The sequence below is a fragment of the Phasianus colchicus genome, chromosome 5 (genome assembly GCF_987193195.1).
Source record: "Phasianus colchicus chromosome 5, bPhaCol1.hap1.1, whole genome shotgun sequence".
Classification (NCBI taxonomy): Eukaryota; Metazoa; Chordata; class Aves; order Galliformes; family Phasianidae; genus Phasianus; species Phasianus colchicus.
In genome coordinates this window covers 58,347,098-58,369,359 of record NC_143440.1, presented here as the reverse complement: position 1 = coordinate 58,369,359, position 22,262 = coordinate 58,347,098, and the positions used below count along the sequence as shown (strand labels likewise).

General features: G+C 52.8%; 1 protein-coding gene across 1 annotated transcript in view; it reads left to right on the top strand.

Annotated features, from left to right (window-relative positions):
- Positions 1-6,728: 6,728 nt before the first annotated feature.
- Positions 6,729-22,262, top strand: part of MDGA2 (MAM domain containing glycosylphosphatidylinositol anchor 2) — a 367,028-nt gene continuing 351,494 nt past the window's right edge. Inside the window, exon 1 of the mRNA XM_090141907.1 lies at positions 6,729-6,967. Coding sequence (XP_089998033.1) covers positions 6,895-6,967 — 73 coding nt within the window. The 5' untranslated portion in view covers positions 6,729-6,894. The remainder of the gene's footprint in view (positions 6,968-22,262) is intronic.

Below are 22,262 nucleotides of genomic sequence, written 5' to 3'. Positions count from 1 at the left end.
CAGGTTGGATGGGGCCCTGGGCAGCCTGGTCTAGCATTAGGTGGGATGGTTGGTGGCCCTGCATGTGGCAGGGGGGTTGGAGATTCATGATCCTTGAGGTCCTTTCCAACCCTGGCAATTCTGTGATTCTGTGATCTAGTTCCAACTGCTCTGCCACAGGCAGGGCTGCCAACCACTTGATCAGCCTTCCCAAGGCCTTGTTGAAGGCACCTGGCCTTGTTGAAACTCATTAGGTTCACGTGGGCCCACTTTTTGAGCCTGCCCTACCCCTCCTGGTTGGCATCCCTTCCTTCTGTCATACCAGCACTCAGCTGGGTGTCATCAGCAAACTTGCTCAGGGTGCAGTTGGTCTCACTGTCTGTGTCACTGATAAAGATGCTGAAGATCACTCGCCCCAAGATGGACCCCTGGGGGACACTGCTCATCACCAGCCTCCACCCAGACACTGTTGTCCTCTGGCTATGACCATCCAACTAACTAAAGAGATAGTAAAAAAAAATAGAGCACCTGCCAACTCTGTAGCCCACCCTTCCACCACGAGCAACTGAACATCCTTCTGAAGACTGTTTACAAGGGTGGATAGTGATAGGATAAGGGGGAATGGTTTTAAAGTGAGACAGGGGAGGTTTAGGTTGGATATGAGGAGGAAGTTTTTCAGTCAGAGGGTGGTGAGGCACTGGAACAGGTTGCCCAAGGAGGCTGTGGATGCCCCATCCCTGCAGGCATTCAAGGCCAGGCTGGATGTGGCTCTGGGCAGCCTGGGCTGCTGGTTGGTGACCTGCACATAGCAGGGGTTGGAACTGGATCAGCACTGTGCTCCTTTGCAACCCAGGCCATTCTGTGATTCTATGAAGAAAAGCATGAAGAAGCAGATGCCACATGGCATTGCCCAGGTGGGACTGTACTCAACCACGCACATCTAACCAGGCTCTTGCCAGCAATACTAGACTGTGTGGGAGCTGCTTACAGGCATAAGTGATAAAGCACTGATTTGCACCAGCTGGCCCCCTCACTCAACAATCTTCCAAACTCTAACGCAGTCACAGGGTGCTCACCCTGCTGAAATTGTATTAATGTTTCCAGCAGATACCTCTGAGCTCCTTGGCCCTGGCCACAAATCACCAGTGATGCTCACGGTGCGATAGCCCAGCGAAAAATTAATTTGCTCATCTCATGGCTCCTGGAAAGTGTGAGACTCACAGAGCCCTACAGCACTTTCCTGGAAGTTTTCATCCCGGAAAGGGACAGAGGAAATCTGCGTGCATCTTGGGGACAGGGTCAGCATCCCACCACCACACCAAAGAGCCGCCAAATAAATTAGAAGCGTATTATTTTTGATCCATAGCCACAGCAGGTTAAGCTGTGCAGAGGGTTTCTGCACAGAGGGCAGTGCTTCCTCCCTCGGCCCATGGCCAGCAGAGTGCACTCCAAGACACCCTGAGCTCATGCAAACCTCTCCCACTGCTGAAACCCATCCTGCATTTAATATGTAGTGGCTGTAGACAGGAGCTACTGAAACTTAATTGTTTCTCTCTGCATTATGAAGAAGAATAGTGACGCTCCAATGGGATTGTATTTTATTCAGGGAAATAAACTCGTCCTGATTGTGCTACTTTAAATAATTCCCAGGATTCATTTCCATAGTGCAACAGGGGCAGCTTCACCAGCAGGAGTGTTGTGCATTAATATTTCCCTTTAACTTAGCAAGAATTCACTTCTTTTTCCTGCTGATAATGCACAAGACACTCGTTATTTTGTGAATGTCAGCCTTATTGGAGTTATCTTTGTGCATTGCTTGTTTGCAAAACAGCCAGCCTACAGGAAGGACTGTCTTTTCCCTATTTTGTTTGCTATTGACAGGATGTCCAACTCCCTCCATCGCCTATAATTTGAAGCTTATGGTCACAATGCAGCCAATACAGTGAGCAGCCCCATTTGTCGCCGGTTAATTAAATGTGACCCACTTCTTTCATCCTGCCCTTCCCTTCCACTCTGGGGAATTGCTGTTCACATGCCAGTCAGTGTTAGCGCAGCAGGGCAGAATATTATTTTGATTATTTGATACAATAGTGCTGCATTTTGCAGCCAAAACTGTGTGTGTGCTTAGGCACAAACAAGAACACGCTCGTCTTGCCATTGCAACAATACTGCTGTTGTAGGAAGACCAAAGCAGACGGCGTTGTATGTCTGTGTGCAGTGGGTTTACATACACCCAGCTGGCCCATCCTGTAGGACATGGGGCACTGGGGTGGTGGGTAGGACAGCTGTGTTTATAGGGATCTAAAAGGACCTCTTCCCTTCCTCCTGAGCCAAGAGATGGGGATCTCGAGGTGGTCACGGCTCACATAGATTAACTAAAAGCAAGCAGCGGTCCAGCAGCAGCAAAATATGTGCATCCCTATGTCTGTTCCTACTAAACATAAATGTTCCTTATGGCCGCCCCAGCCAGGGGCACTTCCAGCCCTGTTTCTGGTAGAGCTGCTGCTGGTTCCATCCCTATGGCTGCTCTCCTCCCTGCTGGCGCAGGGAGCAGATGAGAGAGGGCTGAGACACACAGCATCTCACAGGCCAGCTTCTGTTTCTCTGCCCTGCAGGAGTCTGAAAAAAAAAAACAACCAGTGGACACATGCAGGCTTTGTTTCAGCTGCTCACAATACTTCTTTCCACGGTGTGACTGATGTCCACTGCAGAGCACAGCCATGCCCTCTGCCAGCCCCAGCCCCGGTGCACTGCTGGGGTTCCAAATTTAAGGCAAGGGCTGCTTGCAGGGCTCCCTTCACTGAGTGCAGGTTGTTGTGAGCTTCCTACAGAGGGAAAAAAGACCTCAGGGTGGTGTGAAACACAGTGCACGAGCAGAGACAACCCTGGTCACTGAGGCAGGTAAAATGGACCTTAACACAGATTTTACTGATCCATGCCCAGGTAAGGCTGAAGAAGGCTTTATGACACTGTCCATGAAGCCGCCTCTCTGGATCCAGAGCAATAAACCAGAATGCAACTTTTAGCCACGGAGCATCACCCACACCATGAAGTAGCATCACCCTGGGGTGCAAAGGCACCAAAAGCAACAGGGTTTGAACTGAGGGAAAGGGAAACATAGTGAGGAGAGCAAAGCCCAAGGCACACAGTAACATTTAATTTGGCCTTGGACCGGCGTATCTCCCACCACAGGCTCAGATCGTCTCACCCATGTAAATTCTTCAATGCCAGGAGGATTCTTCTCAATTCACACCAGTCTTGGAGAGCAGACTTAGCCTGAAATTAGGTAGTTTGCTGTAATTTATAATAGTTCTGAGACTTACACTGCACCACTGAAGATAACAGGTGTGTCTAAAGGGTCTGTCACGCTTAGTTATTTATCTAATAACTCCATCCCTTGGAGGTTTGGCCCTAAACATTGTTAAATGAGCCTGTTTCAATTTTCAAAACAAAACTCATCTTAGCAAGAGAATGTGAGCAGCCCCATGGCAGAAACCTGTGGAGGATATGGGGCTATGCTGTTGGAAGCATTACAGTCCCAGATCTTTTGTTATTCAGGTAGCCTAATTCAGCTTAATTTATTTTGTTTTATTTTATTTACCACACTTCATCCTGCAGCAGAGGGGCCTACAACACGCTGTGACCAAAATGCCTGCTCAGGTCAGCAGAGCTCTGGGTGCACACAAAATGGCTGTGCACTGAGGGTGATGGGATCAGCACCCAAAGAGAGCCTTGTTTGGGGCTTAAAAGCGACAGGTGAGCCTTTCTGGTGATAAATGAAAACTGTAAGGGATTTGAAAGCCAGATTTCTTCTCCAAAAGAATGGTGATGCAGTGGCACAGCTGCCCAGGTGGGGTCACTGACCCTGGAGGTGTTCCAGAGCCATAGGGATGTGGCACTGAGGGATGTGGGCAGTGGGCATGGTGGGGAAGGTTGACTTGATAATCTTGGAAGCCTTTTCCAACCTTAGCGATTCTACGATCCTATGATTCTACCTCTCCCTGCAGACCTTTGCAAAAAGCAGTAACGTTTAAATGTTCTGAAATGAATCAGGTACTTCTAAAAAAGCCACGCCAGACGTGGCACTATTCAGGGAATATCATTTGGGCACTTAACCCACAGAGATTTAAGTGCCTGTTTAATTTCAACCCGAGTGATTTCCACGAATTTCAGCCGCAGTGCTTTTGTGGGAAGGTTTAGTGGTGCCTTGGCCTCTGCAGCACTGCAGCCCCATCTTCCAAGAGCGAGTTCCAATGGCTAACACAACACTGAGCCCCTTCTCATGGCTGTTCTATGGGGTACAGCAGCAACCAATTAATGGTTGCAGTCCTCTGGACCCAATAACGTGTGTCTGAGTTGCAACGATCTTGAAGTTAACCGTGTCAGGTCCAGAAACTCCTTTTGGTTACTGATTTTCAACCTGCAAGGCAGAGCAGAAGGTACATAAGGAGGTCTTTCCCTTATGTCCACCTCCTGAGAAGTGTTTCCAGCAGGACAGGGCCTGCCACAGATGGGCCTTATGGGTGAAGAAAACGCACAGCATCTCCACGGGATCAAAAAGGCTTCTGGAGGAGGCCATGTGTGACACTGTGGGTCTGCTGGCTGTGGGCTTAAAGAGACTGAATGGGAGGCAGAACCTAGGGTGCATGGCTGACTTGGGTTGGGTTGACCAAAGCCCAGAAAATGTGGCAAAGCTGTCACATCAAGGACAGTTCTGAAGGTGCGTGGCATCACAGAGATGGCTGGAGGTTGGCTTCAGGCAGAGAAAAGACAAAAGGCAAAAGGCAATAGACAACTGAATGCAATCCACTGAAGGCTGTGCTGCAACCTGCGGAGATCTACTGAGGTGGATGCCCCCAAATTCTCCTTGCAAGTGAAAGACAGGCAAAGAGGGGCACTTTTCATCCTCCAGCAGTGCCTGTGCTTTGGGATAGTCAGGTCTACCACCCCGGAGGGAGGTATCAGCCTGTCTGCCCTCACCCCAGATGCCTCAATGCTGAGTGAGCCACAGCCTGGAAGTCCTTCACCTCTGGACACAGGGCTCCATCACACCCACATGGATTTTAGTGTGTCTATATACCAGGTTGGATCTCTGCAAGCCTTCCCAGCTTTCAGCCAGAATAGAAAACATCCGTGAATCCCCCAGTAACTTGGTTTTCTATCGGAAGAAGAAATGGTTGGACACAGAATCAGTTCTCTAGATGCTGAGAGAGTGCTGAGGTGCTGGAACAGCTGCCCAGAGAGGCTGTGGATGCCCCGTCCATCCCTGGAGGTGTTCAAGGCCAGGCTGGATGGGGCCCTGGGCAGCCTGGGCTGCTATGAAATGTGGAGGTTGGTGGCGCTGCCTCTGGTGGGGGGTTGGAACTTGACAATCCTCTGGGTCCCTTCCAACCCAAGCCATTCTATGGTTCCATTCTATGATTCTAGTTCCAAGCCCTGTTAGCACTGTCCCACCTCACACCAGAGGGGTCATAAGAAACCCTGCCAGTGCAGCTGCTCTAGAGCATATCGCTTGCTCCTGGCCTTGAGCGCTAATCCTTAACTGATGCAGGCAGGGGAGGAAACTGAATGCAACCGTACACGTCCAGGCTGCCACACTTCAAGACTGCAGGCCAAGCCCTGCGCTGCCGCTCACTGCTGTGCTAATGTGATGGGGCAGACCCTAAGCCTCCTCGCTCGCATTAAGTCTGAACTGCCTGAAGGCGCCCATGCTTTTAGTGCAATCAAAGGAACCAAACCAGAAGGAACGCGGACACGGCCAGCTACTTCCCAGCAAGCCCTCGGTGGTAAATGGGGGCAAGAGAGACCCTTCGCCAGCGCACTTCACGCACAGGTCTGGGGAAGCACAGCCCGGAGCTCTACCCGGTGCCGATGGGGGGTGCTGGGGAGCCGCGGCGTGCCGCCCCCAGCCCCGCAACCCGCCCCGCAGGGGAGCGCGCGGTCAGAGCGAGCGCAGCGCGCCCCGCACCGTCGGCCCCGCGCAGCACCGGCGCGCAGCGTGGTCCTCGGGGGCTCCGCACCGCGCCGCTCCGCTCCGCGCATCCCGAGGCTGGGCGCACAACTCCGCGCATCCCATCTACGGGCGCGGCGCGGCGCTCCGGCTCGGCACCGCCCGCCTCCCTGCGCACCCGGCGGCGGTGGCGGAGCCGCGGGGACCCGGGAGGCGGCGGCGGCGGCGGAGGAGGAGGAGGAGGAGGAGGAGGCGGAGGAAGGCGCGCGGCAGCCAGCCACGCAGCTTTGACGTCGCCGGGCTGCGGCTCCCCGGCTCCGGCAGCCGGCACGTATAGCAGCACAACGTGACGGCACACGGCCGCCCTCGCTTCGCGCTCGCGCAACCACCGCGCGGCAGAAGGACCCCCGCCGCCCCCGCCATGGGCCCGGCCGCCGCTCCGCAGGCGCGCTGAGCGCCGAGGGCTGCCCGCTGCGCGCCCGGCCGGCCCCCAGCTCCGCGGCCCCACCTCCGCGGCCCCGCGCCCACCCCCGGACGCCCCCTCCTCCGCGCCGCGCGGGGGGCCCCGCGCATCATGCGGGGGCCGCGGCGCTGCGATGGCATCTGATGGCCGCGGGGCGCGGGAGGCTGCGGCGGCCCCGGGAGGCTCTCGGCGGCCCCGGGAGGCGGCGGCGGCGGCGGCCGGAGCCCTGAGGGGGCTGTGAGCGGGGCTCGGCCCGCGCCGCTCCGCACCGCTCCGCGCCGCCCGCTGCGCAGGGAGGAGGAGGAGGAAGAGAAGGCGGAGGAGGAGGAGGAGGAGGAAGAGCGGAGCGGTGCCCGCCGCCTGCCCCCCGCCGCCCTGCCTGCGCGGGCGTGCGCGGCTCGGCCGCAGCGGAGCGCGGGGCTCCGGAGGGCTTCGCGCTGCCTCGCTCCCCTCCCCGCGGCTCCCCCACCGCCGGGCTGGATATGTGGATGCTCACGTGAAGATGGATGTAGCGATCGGGCTGCTGGGGCTGCTGACGGTTCTGCTGGAGGGCAGCTCCGGGCAAGGGGTGTACGGTGAGTGCGGGGCGAGTCGTGACCTTGTCGCGCCTGTGGCCGGGGGTGGACGCGGGGTTGGGGGGGGGGGCGGTGATCCCCGCGCGGCCGCCGAGCGCCGCGGGAGCCGGCGGAGGCAGCGCCGTTGCCATGAGACGCTGACACCGCGCGGGCACAGCGGGATGCGGGCCGTGGGATGCGGGCTGGGGGGTGGAAGGGCACCGCCGCGTGCCTGGCCCCGGCGCACTTGTTAACAGCACGGCTCCGGGCCGCCCGCGGTCGCGCAGCGCGGGGTGGGGGAGAAAAGCGCAAACTTCGCCGCGCTCCGCCGGGGGCGCGCGGTGCTCGCGGCCGAGCGGCGCGGAGGAGGGGAGCGCTCCGCTGGAACCGCCATCCACCTCCCCCCTCCCTCCCTCCCAGCTCCGGGCAGTGACTTGCATATCGCGGGGATGCGCGTCCCCTGCCCCGCTCCCATCACCGCGGGGTGCGGAGAGCTCCGCCGGTTCGCCCCGCGCCGGGCGGTGCGTGGAGCCGCGGGTTCGCTCGTTCCCCCGCGCTGTCCTCCTTCCCCCCCCCTCCACCCTCTCAGCCTTCCCTCGGGTCGGGCTGGCCCCGTTTTGGCGGATCGCCGGTGGAAGCCGGAGGCGGGGAGGGGAGGGGGTCGGTCGTCGCCCGTGCGCGGCCCCCCGGCCCGGCGGCGGGGTTATGTAAGCGGCGGCCGCGCGGAGCTGCTGCGAGCTGAGCTCCGGCGATGGGTGTCGGGTGGACTCGGTAAATTCAGCCCGAGCTCCTGGTTCGCCAACCCCGGGTCGAAGATGTACTTTTTGTACCCGCTCCCCTTTCCGCTCCTATTTCTTGATTTTTTTTTTTTTTTTCGGACTGATTTCCAGTATCACCGAAAATACCAAGGCTTCGTGCCGGCGCCAACGTGCGGCTCTCGGCGGCGAAGCGCCGGGTTCTGCCCTCCCGGCGCACAGCGCGGAGCGGTGGGTGCGATGGAACGGCACCGTTGGTGCGGATGGGAGAGAGCTTCGGGCACAGCTTGAGCTGCGGGAAAGGCAGCTTCTGCCCCAGGCTGAGCGCATCCGCGTGTACGCAAAGTGACGGGCGGGTTTGTCACAGGACTTTGGTTTGGCAGCGATGCCTTTCTGTACAACGTAACGCCGTATTGGGGTTGGGTGAGTGCGGGGGGAGCGTTGTGAGCTCGGCCGTGTGTGTCTGCGCTGTGTTAGAAACCCACTTTGTGTGAATTTGTGGCTCTCTGTCGGCTCTCCCGAGGTCTGTCTGCAACGGGCAGAGCTTTACCGAAAGCTGCCAGATCCAGGGCATGGCCAGCATCTCTGAAATCCCACTGTGTAGCACACATTTTGGTATTGGGTATTTGGGAGTCGATTCTCTGAGTTAGATTTGCAAGGTGAGGTCTGGCCCGGGAAGGGAAACCCGTGTGTGTGTCCACAGCAGCACGGTGGGTGCACTTTGGTATTTAACTGCAAACCAACGCTCTGCGTTTCTATCCCCGGTTTGTACGAAAAATAGAATGAAGATCCCCTGATGTCTGGCTGTGCATCTGCCCCCGAACTTTCCTCTGTTGCTTCTGAATAGCAAAGCTGCACTTAGGAAGTCGGCTGCTTTTACAGCAGGGAATGGAGCTGGGAACAGATTTCAGAGTGATGGGACCAGGGGATGAGGGGAGAGCAGAGCTGCTGCCCCCAGGCAGGATGGCCAGCTCCCTGCTCTGCTCTGCCCAGCTTGTATTCTGCAAAATAATCTTTAGAGGAACCCAAGTGCTGCGTGCAGTTCTCCTCCTGTGTAAATTATGCATGACTTGCACGGTTAATAAAGCAGAAAACGTAAGTATTCAGAACATGATGGTTATCCTCCCGACAAACTTAGAGTTACAAGAGACAGAATGGTTCATTGAGAAGGCCGAGGTGTGCGTGGAGCATTTGTAAGCAGATAAATGGCATCACATCAAAGCTGTGGGATTTTGTGAGCCTGGGGTCAGATCTCCAGGTGCCAACCTGCCCTGGATCGGACGCACGATGTCCCTGGGTTCCCCATGCACTGCCACCACTCCTGAAATCATAGAATCATTGAATGGCCTGGATTGAAAAGGACTACAGTGCTCATCTAGTTTCAACCCCCTGCTATGTGCAGGGTCACCAACCAGCAGACCAGGCTGCCCAGAGCCACATGTGGCCGATACCCTTCCCTGTAACAGCCCACAAGGAGAGAGGTGCTGCCCATCCCATCCCACCTGCAGGTGTGGATACCATTAGGGCAGCTGTCAGTGCTTCCTGATGCCAAGTGCCACGAGGAGCCACAGTGTTGGGCTGCTTGAAGAGCTCCCAGGGCTCTGAGCCAGCACGGGGCGTGGGGTGAACGCACACAGCATCAGATGTGGCTGCAGGAGCGAGCTGCTGGTGCCTGCATGCATGGGTATTTATCACGTTAAATGTCAGAGAGATCGTCCTGCTTCCTTGTGCCGGCTTGGAAATGTTACTGAGGAGAGCTGGCTGTTAGAAAGGAGCAGCTTTGGGAAACGGGGAAACCGAAACCCAGCAGTGCATCTTCCAGTCTGGTGGATGCAGCTCTGCAACGTTCCTGGGATGGCAGTGGGGTCACTGCGTGCCAGTTGGGATCTCCCAGCTGCTCTGTAATGCAGCCACATGGGACATCCCGCTTCCAGAGGGGATTCATAACTGCCAGCTTTGAGCTGGCAGTGCTGGTGTGCCACTGCCCTTCCCTTTCCCTACTGCTTGCCTGGTCGAACAAGTAGATTAGAAGGATGAAAGAAGAGAAAAAAAAAAAAAAAAGAAAAAAACCCAACACTTAAACTAAGAGCGTTTTCCATGTTATAAAGGGAAGGGTCAGCAGCCCCAGATGCGTGGGGACGGAGGGCATTTCCATGGCAGTGAATGCGGGCGTTGTGTGGGCTGGGCCAGCCCCGCACAGTGCTGGGATTGTGCACGGGCAGCTCTGCAGCCCCGGGAACAGGGCAGGAATTATACGGTGCTGCAGGGACCGGCGCTGCCCTGCAGCTGTGTGTCTGCTCCAGGAGCTTCTGCAGGAGCCCGCTGCTCCAGGACAGCTTTAACTCTTTAAACGAGCACCGGAGAGGTGTGTCTTCCTGCCTGGGTGCTGCGGGTGTTCATGCAGGGATTTGGATTTGCAGCAGGCTGAGCAGCACAGCAGCTCTGGCAGCCAAAGCTCAGGGCATGTGGAGGTATGGAGGTATGGAGGTATGGGGGTTTGGAGGTGGCTGTTGCTTCTGCTCACAGCTGAGGTGTCGGGAGCGGTGCCATGCTTGCAGGTAAGGGGCTGGGCAGCATCCTGCAGTGTGGGGATGTGATTTGTGGCACTGGGAGGCAATAAATGGGAGCTGAAGGAAATAGAATCACAGAGTGGTCTGAGTTGGAATGCAGTGCATAGGGACACCCACAGCTCCATCAGTGCTTAGAGCCCATTCCCTGGCTGTGAGTGTGTGCAGAAACCAACACCTCTCTGGGCAACCTGTGCCAGTCCTCTAAAAGATGGAAGACTGAAAACTTTCTATAGTAGAAGTGTGATAAGCAATGGAGATTAAACCACACCAGGCTTGACTCCAGCCCTGCAGAACTGATGGAGACCCTTCCATTGGGATGGCACATCTCTTCCATCAGGCATGTGGTGGCTCCCAGCGATCCCCCACCACGCAGCAAGCTCCCCATGCTGCTTCTCGCCCGCCAGGCAGTAGCTGATGCTCTTGGCAGAGGTGGTGAAATCGCTGCCTTTGAGTCCCTGTGAGGGAGATTTGGAGGAAATCGGGTGGCAAGGAAACAGTCTTTGAACAAATAAAACAAAAGCTCTCCTGGCTCGGAAGAGCAAAATCCAGTTTAATTAGAATCAGTCAGATGAAGTGCTGGGGAGGAAGGAAGCAGATGAATGATTAAAGCTCGGCGCTGTGTTGCTCAGTCTCTTCAGCATTTCGGGTACCTGCTTTGGGGAAGGAATGGTCTGCTCTCTGCATGCATTGCAGTGCCAGCCTCTATAGGCACGCAGACATATGCATGCTCCTGTAGGGCTCCATTACTTCTGCAGCACATCTCTTCCGCTGGGGCAGCATCTATGCATTCCCATCTTTTCTTAAACCTGGAAAAGACTCTTTTGGGGGAAAAACAGTTTTCTGAGGGTGGATGTTCAAGGTAGGGCAGCTCCCTTGGTCTCTGATAGGAATTCAGCATTTGAAGTGCTGCTCCTCGCTCGAAGCCATGCTGTGTCCCCACGAGTTGAGAATCCCCTGTTTGCCTTTCTACCATCCTTCTTCATGTTATGTCTGTGTTGTTGCAGGAGCTCAGCAGGAGATGTGCTGGATGTGTGACATCTTCAACATACAAATGTTTCTTCTTCCATTAGCGTAGGTGGGATTGCTGGGGGCAGTGTGGCTGGTGGGAGGTCAGTATGAGACCCACTGTCTTGCCTGGCCCCAAGCTTTGGGAACCAGTTCATCTATTTTTAATATATCAAAGCAATGACTAGAGTAATATATGCTACTTAGGAAGTGGTGTGGACTTTAATTATGTTATTACTACATTACATGATTAAAACACCGTGTACCCTTCAGAGTACAGTGCATGAAATATGCTGGTGGATAGCTCAGTGTAGGAAGGGAGGGCTGGAAGGTCTGTGTATGTTGGTGACACCTCTGTATCCCAGTCCTGCTGGCAGCAAAGGGGCAGAGATGTGTGGGGTGCCCTGCAGGGGGGCTGCAGAGGCGTTGAGGATGAGAGCTGCCCTTCTCTGTCCTGTTGGAAAGCAGGAAGATTATTAAACACAAGTCAAGGCAGGATTGCTAGGTGAGGAAACATGAGCTGGGTTTCAGCACACGCTTCTCTCTGTAGCTGTGAGCTGCGCACATGCAGTGCCTGCAGTGCTCTCCAAAGAGCCGTGATAAAGAACCTCCTTCCCAGCATCCCAAGGTCCCTTGGCTCTGCCTGGCACCTGCACCCCAGCGTGTCCCTGGGCTGGGGACACAGCCAGCTGCAGTGTTGTGAGATGGAATAAAATCAGCCATCAGATATGAGCATATGCCCCATTCCTGGAGGCATTCAAGGCCAGGCTGGATGTGGCTCTGGGCAGCCTGGTCTGCTGGTTGGTGACCCTGCACATAGCAGGGGGTTGGAACTGGATGATCATTGTGCTCCTTTTCAACCCAGGCCATCCTATGATTCTATGAGCATGAGACTCCTGGCCTCTGGGCTGCCTGTGTCTTGCCTGCTACGAGGTCACATCCCATAGTGTGGGGGGTCACAGGTGCCATGAACACCTGAGCATCCCATGGACTCTGAGGGGTGTTTCTATAACCGGGTTCACTGGTGGCAGCCTTACTGCACTGTATAGATTTCATCTTTGGATGTTTTTGTCACTTGGGCAGAGACTTTTGTCACTGGTTCAGGTTAGGTATTAAGAAACATTTTTCCTCAGAAAGATTTTTGGGGTACTGGCACAGCTGTTCAGGGAGTGGTGGTATCCTTGGAGGTGTTTCAGAACCATGGAGATGTGGCACTGAGGGACGTGGTCATGGTGGGGTGGGTTGGTGTTGATCTTGGGGATCTTGGAGGACATCTTGCAGGGATCCATGACCAGCCACAGCTGGCATGCTTGAAACGTAGGGATTCTAACATCTCAGACATGTCCTACACAATGGGAGAGGTGGTCTGGGGCCAGCACTGTCATCCCTTGGTGAAGGCAGAAGCCTCGGGTCCTTGATGCACCAGCCCCAGAGCCTTCAGACCTTGGGATGCAGCCAGAAAAGCTCCATCACTGCTTTGAAAGTAAACCCGCTGAGACTTGTATTCATAGATCACAGAACCATAAAATCAATAAAGTTGGAAAAGACCACTAAAATCATCGAGTCTAACTGTTGACCACCATGCCCACTGAGCTCCTAATTCCTTGCAATCACTTCATGGGCTGATGACAAGAACTCATCCCACCAAGTTAGCATGTATGCTGCCATGCTTGGTTCAGACCTGGAAATGGATGGGAGCTGTGTCTACCCCACTCATGTGGGGACAACATGTTCCCAATGGTTTCCTTGCATACACACAGCAGCTCTGGCTGTTAGCACCTGGATCAATATTCCCATTTTCCATCTCATTTCTCAAACTGGAGTTAAGCCTTTCTGGTGTGGTTCTTGCTTTATGAATATTTAAGCCTAGGGAAGTGGAATGCTGAACTTGAAAGCGTTTTTCCCCGCTGGAGAGATGACATGACATAAAAAGATGTTAGTGGAGCTATAATGGGTTGCAGCCCTTCACAAGCAGTCTGGGAGGAAGGCTTTAGAAATGCTGCTGATTTCAGGTCTCTCTTCTTTGTGCTGTTTCTTAAGAACAGCTACTCTGTTTTGTTATGGGCAATGCCTGCACAGGTGTTAGGCACCTCTGCCTAACAGAGTTCCATTAGAAGACTGTGACCCTGCTGGGATGAGGACCGATGTGTGGTTGCCATCTTTTTACAGGGATTAAGATTAAATGTTTGCTGAGCACAACTGTGATGATTTGGCAATCAAAGTCATTTCTTTTCAGTTGCTTAATCTGTTGCACACTGGTTTGCTCGAACTCCTTGAAAACACTGATCCTAGAATCACAGAATCATTCAGGTTGGAAAAGCCTTACCAAGCCCAACCACCTTGCCCACATCCCTCAGTACCACATCTCCATGGCTCTGGAGCACCTCCAGGGATGGTGACCCCTTTCTATTATCAGTCTCAGCCATGTAACAACAGCTCTTTGCAGCTGGGAAAAGGGGGAAGCAAGGGAAGAAGAGGAGAGGCTGGTGGTGGCAGTTCCTTCTTGAGCCCCCACCACATCCCCCTCCATCACACCACCACCTCCATCATGTCCTGCTCATCATTATTGCTCAGGGACTGAGAATTAGCAACTAAGCAAGTACGTCCAAGTGGAAGGAGGTAAAGATCCTGGATGCTGCATCAGGCTGCCCACCTGATTAATGGCTGTTTTTCTGAAGGCGGAGTTACTCTGCTCTCCTGGCTGTTGGATTGCTTTTTTCCCCCCTTTTGCTTTGTATTGTACTGATGGAATATAAAGCAATAAGGCAGTCTGGGCTACATGGCAGTGTAAGGGTCAGACCAACAAGGGAGCTGCCATGGTAGCTGTTTTAGCAAAGGTTTTGTCCCCAGATGATGGAGCAAAGTCCTCCCGGTGTGCAGACCTGATGCTGTGCCTCCTTCAGCAGACCTTCCAGGTGCAGACATGGGAGGACTCCACAACGTAGTGCAGCTGATACCATCCCCAGCTGCCATTTTCAGCTCATTATTTCAATTGCTAACCTGGGTTGTTCCCCACTCCCCAGTTTTTTCCCCTCTCCCCCATGTCAGTGCCAAACAGCACAGTACCTATTGGCAAAACTGTAAATCAGCCACTTCCCTGCTTCTTCCCCCCAGCATGTAGCAGCACCTCTTTTTCCACTCTGCACACAAACAAGGCTGCCAGTACAAAGTCAGTCATGGAGCTGCACCTAAGGGGCATTGAACAGGCTGCCCAGAGAGGCTGTGGATGCCCCGTCCATCCCTGGAGGTGTTCAAGACCAGGTTGGATGGGGCCCTGGGCAGCCTGGGCTGCTCTGAAATGTGGAGGTTGGTGGCCCTGCCTGTGGTGGGGTGTTGGAGCTTCGTGATCCTTGAGGTCCCTTCCAACCCAAACCATTCTGTGATTCTGCTGCAGGTGTTCAAGGGCACGTCTGCAGCCCCACAGCTGTAATTAATTGTGATCATTATTTAAAGCAGGGCCTGGCTAGCAGCTGGCTTTTGCTCCCATAGGGCTGTGAGCAGGCTTGGAGCAAGCTGGTGAAGCTGGAGCATTGAGGTTGCTCTTCTCTTCTAAAGGCGAGTTTTTCTTTCATTGAAAAGACTCCATTGCCTGTAGAGGGAGGTGGTAGGGCTGTTGGGAAGCCAGTACTTTCTTAGCTGTGCTGCATAAACGGATTAAAGCATGGTTGTGGAGGTGGCTGTGCTGTGTGGCTCAGTTCCTCTGTTGTCTCATGGGAAGGGCTTTGCGGTGGATTGAAGGGATGCTCTGCTCCCAGCGCTGTGTCGCTGCCTCTGGGCCTGGTTTGCCTGAATCCAGCAAGGAGAAATGAGGTGATGCTTTCAGGAGAGGGCTCTCTGGGGTATGCCTGGGCTCAGCTCGCTGGGGGCAAGGAGAAGTACATGTGTTCTGTAACTTCAGGAGCTGTAGGAGCTATCCCAAGGTGAGCACAGTGTTTTGACAAAGTGGAAAAGTGTTGGAGCTTGTTGTGGTTTGTGTTGTTTTTTTTTTCTTTTTCTTTTAACCTCCATGTATGTTTTCATATAAAGCAGAAAGGACTTTTAAAGCAGGCGTTTCAAACTAAATAAAAATTAAACCCTCTCACTTAGAGGGTGTTGAAACACTGAAATGTTTTCTGGTTGTTCAGTAATGCTGTCAGGAGATTGTGGGATGTGTCGGACTTCTGAATTGGCCCTTTTTAATGAAGAGGGAAAAGATTTTGTGGAGGGGGGAGGAAGAAGTCTTCCCCTTGAACTTACATAGTGGCAAACCATGCCTGGTGTGCTGTGTCTTAGGTCACAGAGTCATAGGATTTGGAAGGGATCATCTGGTTTTCCCCTTACTCAAGTAGGCTCACTACAGTGGGTCTCAATGGTCAATGAGTTGACCTCCAGCCATGCAAGAAATGTGCCTTTTTCAGTAATTTGTTTCTTAATGCGTGGTATGTGTGCCACTGCTTCCTACTGTACTGATGTATGAGGGGATGATTCTAAATAAGTCTTTTTTCTTTAACTCTGAGGCTGTTTTTGCAGGTAGAGGTGAGGTCTGATGGCACCAGCTGGGTTTTGTGTAGCCCACAGTGTCCTGTTGTGTTGCAACCCCAATTAATTGATGAGCTAATCCGCTGTAAGAGCTGGTAGAGTTGGTGGATGAGCAAATGTTGGCAGTCACCCTTCATGGTTGGAAGCCAGCAGAAAACAGGGCTGAAATATTAACATGTACAGATGATGACTTCCCACGTTCTTGGGGTGTGACTTGATTCTCTTGGTATATTGAGGCCTTCTGTAGGTGCTGTGGCTGCTCTTGGCCAAGCATGTGTTCCTGTGCACACCAGAGATCTGCTTGGTGGGCAGGCAGGTCCAAGAGCCTCTCGCTTGCAAGCCGCAAGTGCTCTCCTTCCTGTGGTGGGCAGAAGCTCTCACATTTTAATTAGTTTAATTAATGCCTATGTTTTGCCTTATAGGGAAGCTTAACTTTACCTCAGGCACCTGAACAAAAAGAGGCTTTTTTTCTACTGAGACTAAATATTCTCATAAAGAGAACGTTTTGCTGCCCACGGCTACTCCGTGCTCAAACGAGTGGAGTCCTCAAACTTCAGGGGCTTTTCAAATGGAAAACCAATACCCTGCAACTAAGCTCTATTTTTACCAAAGGACCTTCCCTCCATCTGGTGCTTGATGGAAGCCCCACCAGAGCCCTCTCCTCGATGCAGGAGATGAGTCAGAGAAAGGAGTGTGATTTCTGGGTGTTTTTGCTTTAAGGGTTATAGCATGCTGCAAAAGTGATGCACAGACTAAGGCTGAGCATTAGAAATGAACCTTTTCAACTAAGTAATAGATGTATGTGTTGGGCTGAGCCATGAGGTTAAGTGCAGACTTATGCACCAACCTGGGTGTTGCACAGGTGGGGCAGACTCTGTTTGCATGGCAGAATAGGTTTCCTTTAGGGAGATTGCAATTAGCTTGCAATTACAACCTCTGCAGCTTTTGTGCTTGGTGCAAAAAACTCCCTCTATGCAGCAAAGCCCTTGTTGCTGGGACTGGGGAGGATGTGTGCTGTTCTCCCAGGGTTCAGAGCTGTGTGGCCATCTGCTACTCCTGCAAAAGTCTGGCTGTTCTCACATCTGCATGGGGTTCAACCAGCCAGGCTGGGGGGATCTTAGTAAAATGCTTTGCTGTGGGGTGGCTGTTTGTGGCCGGACCCTGCATGCAGCAAACCCTGGTGGCTCACATCCCATGGGAGACCTGAGTCATTCCCATTGTTACTGACCCTGGGTGAAGGCAGATCTGGGCAGTGCAGATGTGCCATGAGCAGCTCCTTGCAGGGCTGATGGAAGCTTCTGGTAGCTGCTGGTTTGAAATGCTTTTCTAACCACAAAGCCTCTCCATGCCACGGCAGTGGGTGAGGAGGACTGCCTATCTTCATGATTTCACTGTGGCAGCCATTTTTCCACCCAGTACATCCGCATCATGGTGGTCTCACTGCTCTGTCATCTTCAACTGGTCCACATGCATTGAACCCCTAATGGTGACTGTTCCTTGTTTGTGCCATTGCTGGGTTGCAGTGTACTTGGGGCAGAGCTAACCTTTCTCCTCTGCCCTGTTTCTGATATGGGGTGGAAGTACAGGTGGGCACATGGGGGGTGAGGTAATGCAGTTTGCTTCTTCAGATGATGGCAAATATGGGTAATGTCATGTGGGGTCTGATGTGCAGGGGGTCGAGCTGATGGTCACCTTATTATGTGGGGCTTTGCCTTTGTGTTCCCATGAGCCAACAGCTTTGCATTAAGGAATCCTGGTTTGATGAAAACCCACCAGGTGTTCTGCTTGCACCTTTGCTTTCTTAGCTGAGATAGTCTTTATTTCATACACCTGTAATGCCTCAGCAGCTCTGCTCTTGCAGGAATGAATCTGTGCTCCTTTTTTCCTTGCAAATGTATATGTTGGAAATATAGCACTTGCTTGTTCTGCAGATATCAGCTTATAAAGCATTACAAAGAAGGAGCCAGTGCTTTATTTAATTTTTTTCCTGAGTGGTGTTAGCTGATGCCAGTCCTCTTGGGCACAGTGTTTGTATGGCTGTCTGACCTAGGAGTCCAGAAGGTACAGGTGGACCTTCTGCCTTCCAGAAATGGGTGTTGGATGTTCCCTGTGCAAATTTTCCATGCAATTCTGTGAAAATCAGATTCCCATAAGAATGTGTGCCTGGCTTGGTCATGCTGAAAGCATACAGTGGTGCTGGTGGAGCAAATGAGATGCAGTAGCTGCTGAGGATGATCTTGTGAGGTTCTCACAGGCAACGTGTTAAGGAATTAAACTTGCAGCTTTGGCTCCCTGGTTTTTGTTAGCTCTTCTCTCTGCCTCCTGTCTTGGCCGTGTCTTTCTCAAAGTCCACTGCTGATGAACTATGTGGGGTCCCATCCTCTCAAACCAGTCTCTGTAGCCTGGAATGGACCCTTTGCTGTACCATCAGCACAGCACACAGCTGGGATGCTGAGGGCTGTGTTGTGCTGCTTTTGGGGGTTGGAGAAGTTTTGGCTAGTATGAGATCACTCACAGAAGAACAAAACCAAGTGCAGAACTGAGATGGCTTCAGCATTGTTTTTTAACAATTAAAATTTCCAGTTTACAGCTGCTCATAGCAGGAAGCGTATTTTACAGCTTAAATGTGCAGCGGTGTCATTAACTCCCTAATTGCAAGGCTGTGTTTATCACTCATTAAAATGTTAATAAAAATTACCTAAAGCACTGGGCCTTAAAACAAAACTCTCAAGCTGTGTAATGGGGCAGATTGCATTGTCTCTTGCTTGTGCCTGGACCTTGGTGTGGGTCTTCTGGTGGCTGCTCCCAAAGGGTCTGTGCAGGAGGAGGTGAGAGAGAGGTGTTTCAGTGTCTGGAAAGAATCATAGAATCGTTAAGGTTGAAAAAGACGGGGGTCATCTAGTCTGACTGTCAGAAGGTGGTTTACCACTCTAAAAGCCATATGGAGGATGTGCTGCCAAGATCTTTGGGGCTACGTAGGATGGGAAGAGCAGGGGAGAGATGGGTGTGGAGGTGTGAGCCAAGAAAGCAGTGAGCTTTAGCAGTGGGCAGAGAACAGAGCTGTGTTGGTCTTTAAGAGACAAATGTTCTTGGTCTGCAAAGCCCTGAGGGTGGGAGTGTGCTGTTCGTGCATCACCTGTCGCAGTGGGATTGCTCCTGGCAGGGTTTCCAAGCCTTCATTGCGATGTAAATAATAATAATTAGCGTGTCCTTATGGAACAGTCATGGCTGTGTTTGGATTGGGGGGAGGGGAAGAAACAAAAGCAGCCTTCATTAATGTAGGAAGCAGTAGAAGATGATTCAGCCTTTGTAATGCAGGTGAGCTGACACCAGTGGTTCATAGAGCACTGGTGTGGGGTGAGCTGTGACCCATTTGCAGCCTCCTCAGGGTGCTTTCCAGAAGGTCCAGATGAGCATTTCCCACTGGTTATCAGTTAAAAAGAAAAACCAACAAAGGACGTGGAAGGTTGAAAGATGTCTGGGGCTCTGCCAGGCTTATCAGCTCGTGGTTTTAAATAGGGAGGTGAAAATGAGGTTTACAGAAGTGGGAATCAAAGGGGAGGATGGCGTTGGCTCTCTGGATGGTCCTGGAGCATCTCCTGGGGGCATCAAAGAAATACAGAGCAAACCTGCAAACCTTCAGCAGGGCGAGGTGGGAAGTGAGCAAGCAGTCTGAATATCTGGCTCAGATGAGTGGTTAGTGCTAAGTGTGTGCTCTAATTAGCTTATCGATAAAGACTTTCTCATGCTATTCCAAGGAAAAATTGGTATTGACATGTGCCAATGCAATAATTCAACAGAATCCATTGTCCTTTGCGTTGCTGAAGTCTTCTCAGCTTCTCGTTCTGAGCACCTCTGTGGAAATGCTGTATGTGAGCAGGGCAATCCTGTGCCTTAGCAGTGCAATAATGTAATAAATCAGTACAGTATGGTCAGGGCATTATGTGGGATAAGGAGAGCAGCCCAGTAACAGCGGCACTAAGCTTGCAGATATTGAAAGAGTTATGAAATGATGAAACCCAAATAAACTGAAATGTAAAGCTGTCCTGTTGCACACTTCCAGTTACTGCTTGTGTGCTTGTCAGGAGTGAATATGTATCTCTCTCCTTATCCTTGCAATAGCTGCAGTTAACGCAGGTCCAGGGGATCAATTCAGAAAATAACCACTTTCTGGGTTTGATGTGTTGAATTTCAGTTGAATTCTCAAGTTCATCTCCCTGCTTTAGGCTGAGCCTGGTTGCTGTGCATGCCTGCTCTTCTGTGAGCACTCCAGTGCTGCTGCCTCGTGTTTGTTCCCATTGGGAATGGGGAGCCCAGCCTCGTGTGCTCCATCCAGACTTCCATCTCTGTGGCCCCATAACATCTCCAGGGACAGTGACTTCCACTACCAGTTGGCAGCAGGTGTGGGACCCCCAGAGCATCTCCTTGGGAGCGTGCAGGGAGGCACAGCCCAGTGCTGGTGCTGGGATGAGAAACAGCATTCTGTGTTTAGCACACCTGCAGTCAGGTGATTCGTGTGGTGTCCTATGACAGCTGGGTTTAGGAATGCTGTGTGCTCCTTGCTGCTGCTCTCATAGAATCACAGAATGGCCTGGGTTGCAAAGGAGCACAATGCTCATCCAGTTCCAACCCCCTGCTATGTGCAGGTCACCAACCAGCAGCCCAGGCTGCCCAGAGCCACATCCAGCCTGGCCTTGAATGCCTGCAGGGATGGGGCACCCACAGCCTCCTTGGGCAACCTGTTCCAGTGCCTCACCACCCTGAGTATCACCACCATCTGGTGGCTTCCTCAAAGGCTGTGACCCTCCTGCCCCAGCCCTGTGTGCTGCACAGGTATGTGCAGACATGGCTGGCTCAGTTATTGCAGCGATAGCTCTTAAACCAACCACTTACATCTGTCCATCACCATTTTGGGAAGCATGGGGCTGTGGGAGCAGCCTACTGAACGCCTCAAGCTGCAGCAGTTTTGCAGCAGTTCGTGTTAGACCTGATTCCACAAAAAGCTGTGCTGCTTCTGCTGAAACTCAGTCTGCTCTTAAATTAACCCCACCTGGATAAAGGCATGGCCAGCAGGCTCCTCTTGGCTCACAATATTTTTAGAAGCTAGATTATACTTCCAGCAAGAGATGCTACATTTTATGTAAAAGCTCTTAAAATGTCAGAAGGACTTTTAATGCAGGGGGGAAAAAAAGGGTATTTACAGATACTTCATTATAAAGAATGTAGTCAACAATCCTCATGCTTTGATACTGCTGGTGAGAGTTTTTCATAGCCTAACCATGTTTCCTGCTCTGTCAACTAAGTTGGATTCTCCTGGCTGTCTCTATCCTCCGTGTTCTTTGGAGACCTGATTTGCAGTGTGTGTTCACAAAGAGTTCTTGTTGAGCTGAGGAGATCCAAATGATGGCAGCTGTGAAAATGCAGGTGGGAGCATCCCAAAATGAGTCCCCTACCTTAATCCTCCACAACACAGTGTTTTATGTAGCAGCACCCTGAGCAGTTTCCTGATCTGGGAAACAATGAAGTGTGTGCAGTGCTCAACTTTCCATTGTTGTTCTGAGCTGGTTGGGACCTGCAGCTTGGATGCACTGAGCACTGCTCAGCATCGGGGCAGGTGTTGCTCTTTGTGCTGAGCTCAGCATGGGGATGTATCAGATGCCCACCTGCAAATACCCAGTGCAGTGAAAGCAGCAGCCAGCCCTGAGATGTTAACAGCTGGAGATGTTAATTCTGCCTTACAAGCACTGATTTGTAGCTTCTTTACCAAGGGAGTGGTGAGGTGCTGGAACAGCTGCCCAGAGAGGCTGTGGATGCCCCGTCCATCCCTGGAGGTGTTCAAGGCCAGGTTGGATGGGGCCCTGGGCAGCCTGGGCTGCTCTGAAATGTGGAGGTTGGTGGCCCTGCGTGTGGTGGGGGGTTGGAGCTTCGTGATCTTTGAGGTCCCTTCCAACCCAAACTGTTCTGTGATTCTGCTGCTGGTGAAAGGAGGAAAAGGTTTTTGCATGTTGGAGGAGTTTTTAAGTATGGTTCTGATTGGAGGGATATGGCCAAGTGCCCTTGTTAACAGAAACAACTGATCAAACACTTGATTGCCGAGGATCGCCGCTTCGGAGCTGGTCCAGCCAGAAGCGCAGCGACTGATCGCGAGGTACAAGGGGGTTTCGGTCGGTTCCCTCACTCAGGGATCCCCGAGAGAGCAGAGTAGCCGGGCAGCTCTCGGCCGGGCAGTTCTCGCGAGAGCGGACGTCGCGGCGGGGGCGTTGCCAGGGCAACGGTTCCGCACCCACCCCTTCTTGCTTTAAAAAGCCTCGGGGAGGGCAGCGACGCGTCGCTGCCCACCAGAGAAGGTGTGTGGGAAACACCTGGGCTTATCTGTCGAGGAGAATCAGTAAGCCACTCCTGCACGGAACTCCCCAGCAAGGACGGTTGTCATTGCCAGGGTGAGTGATAAGTGCGGGGGCTCCTGTT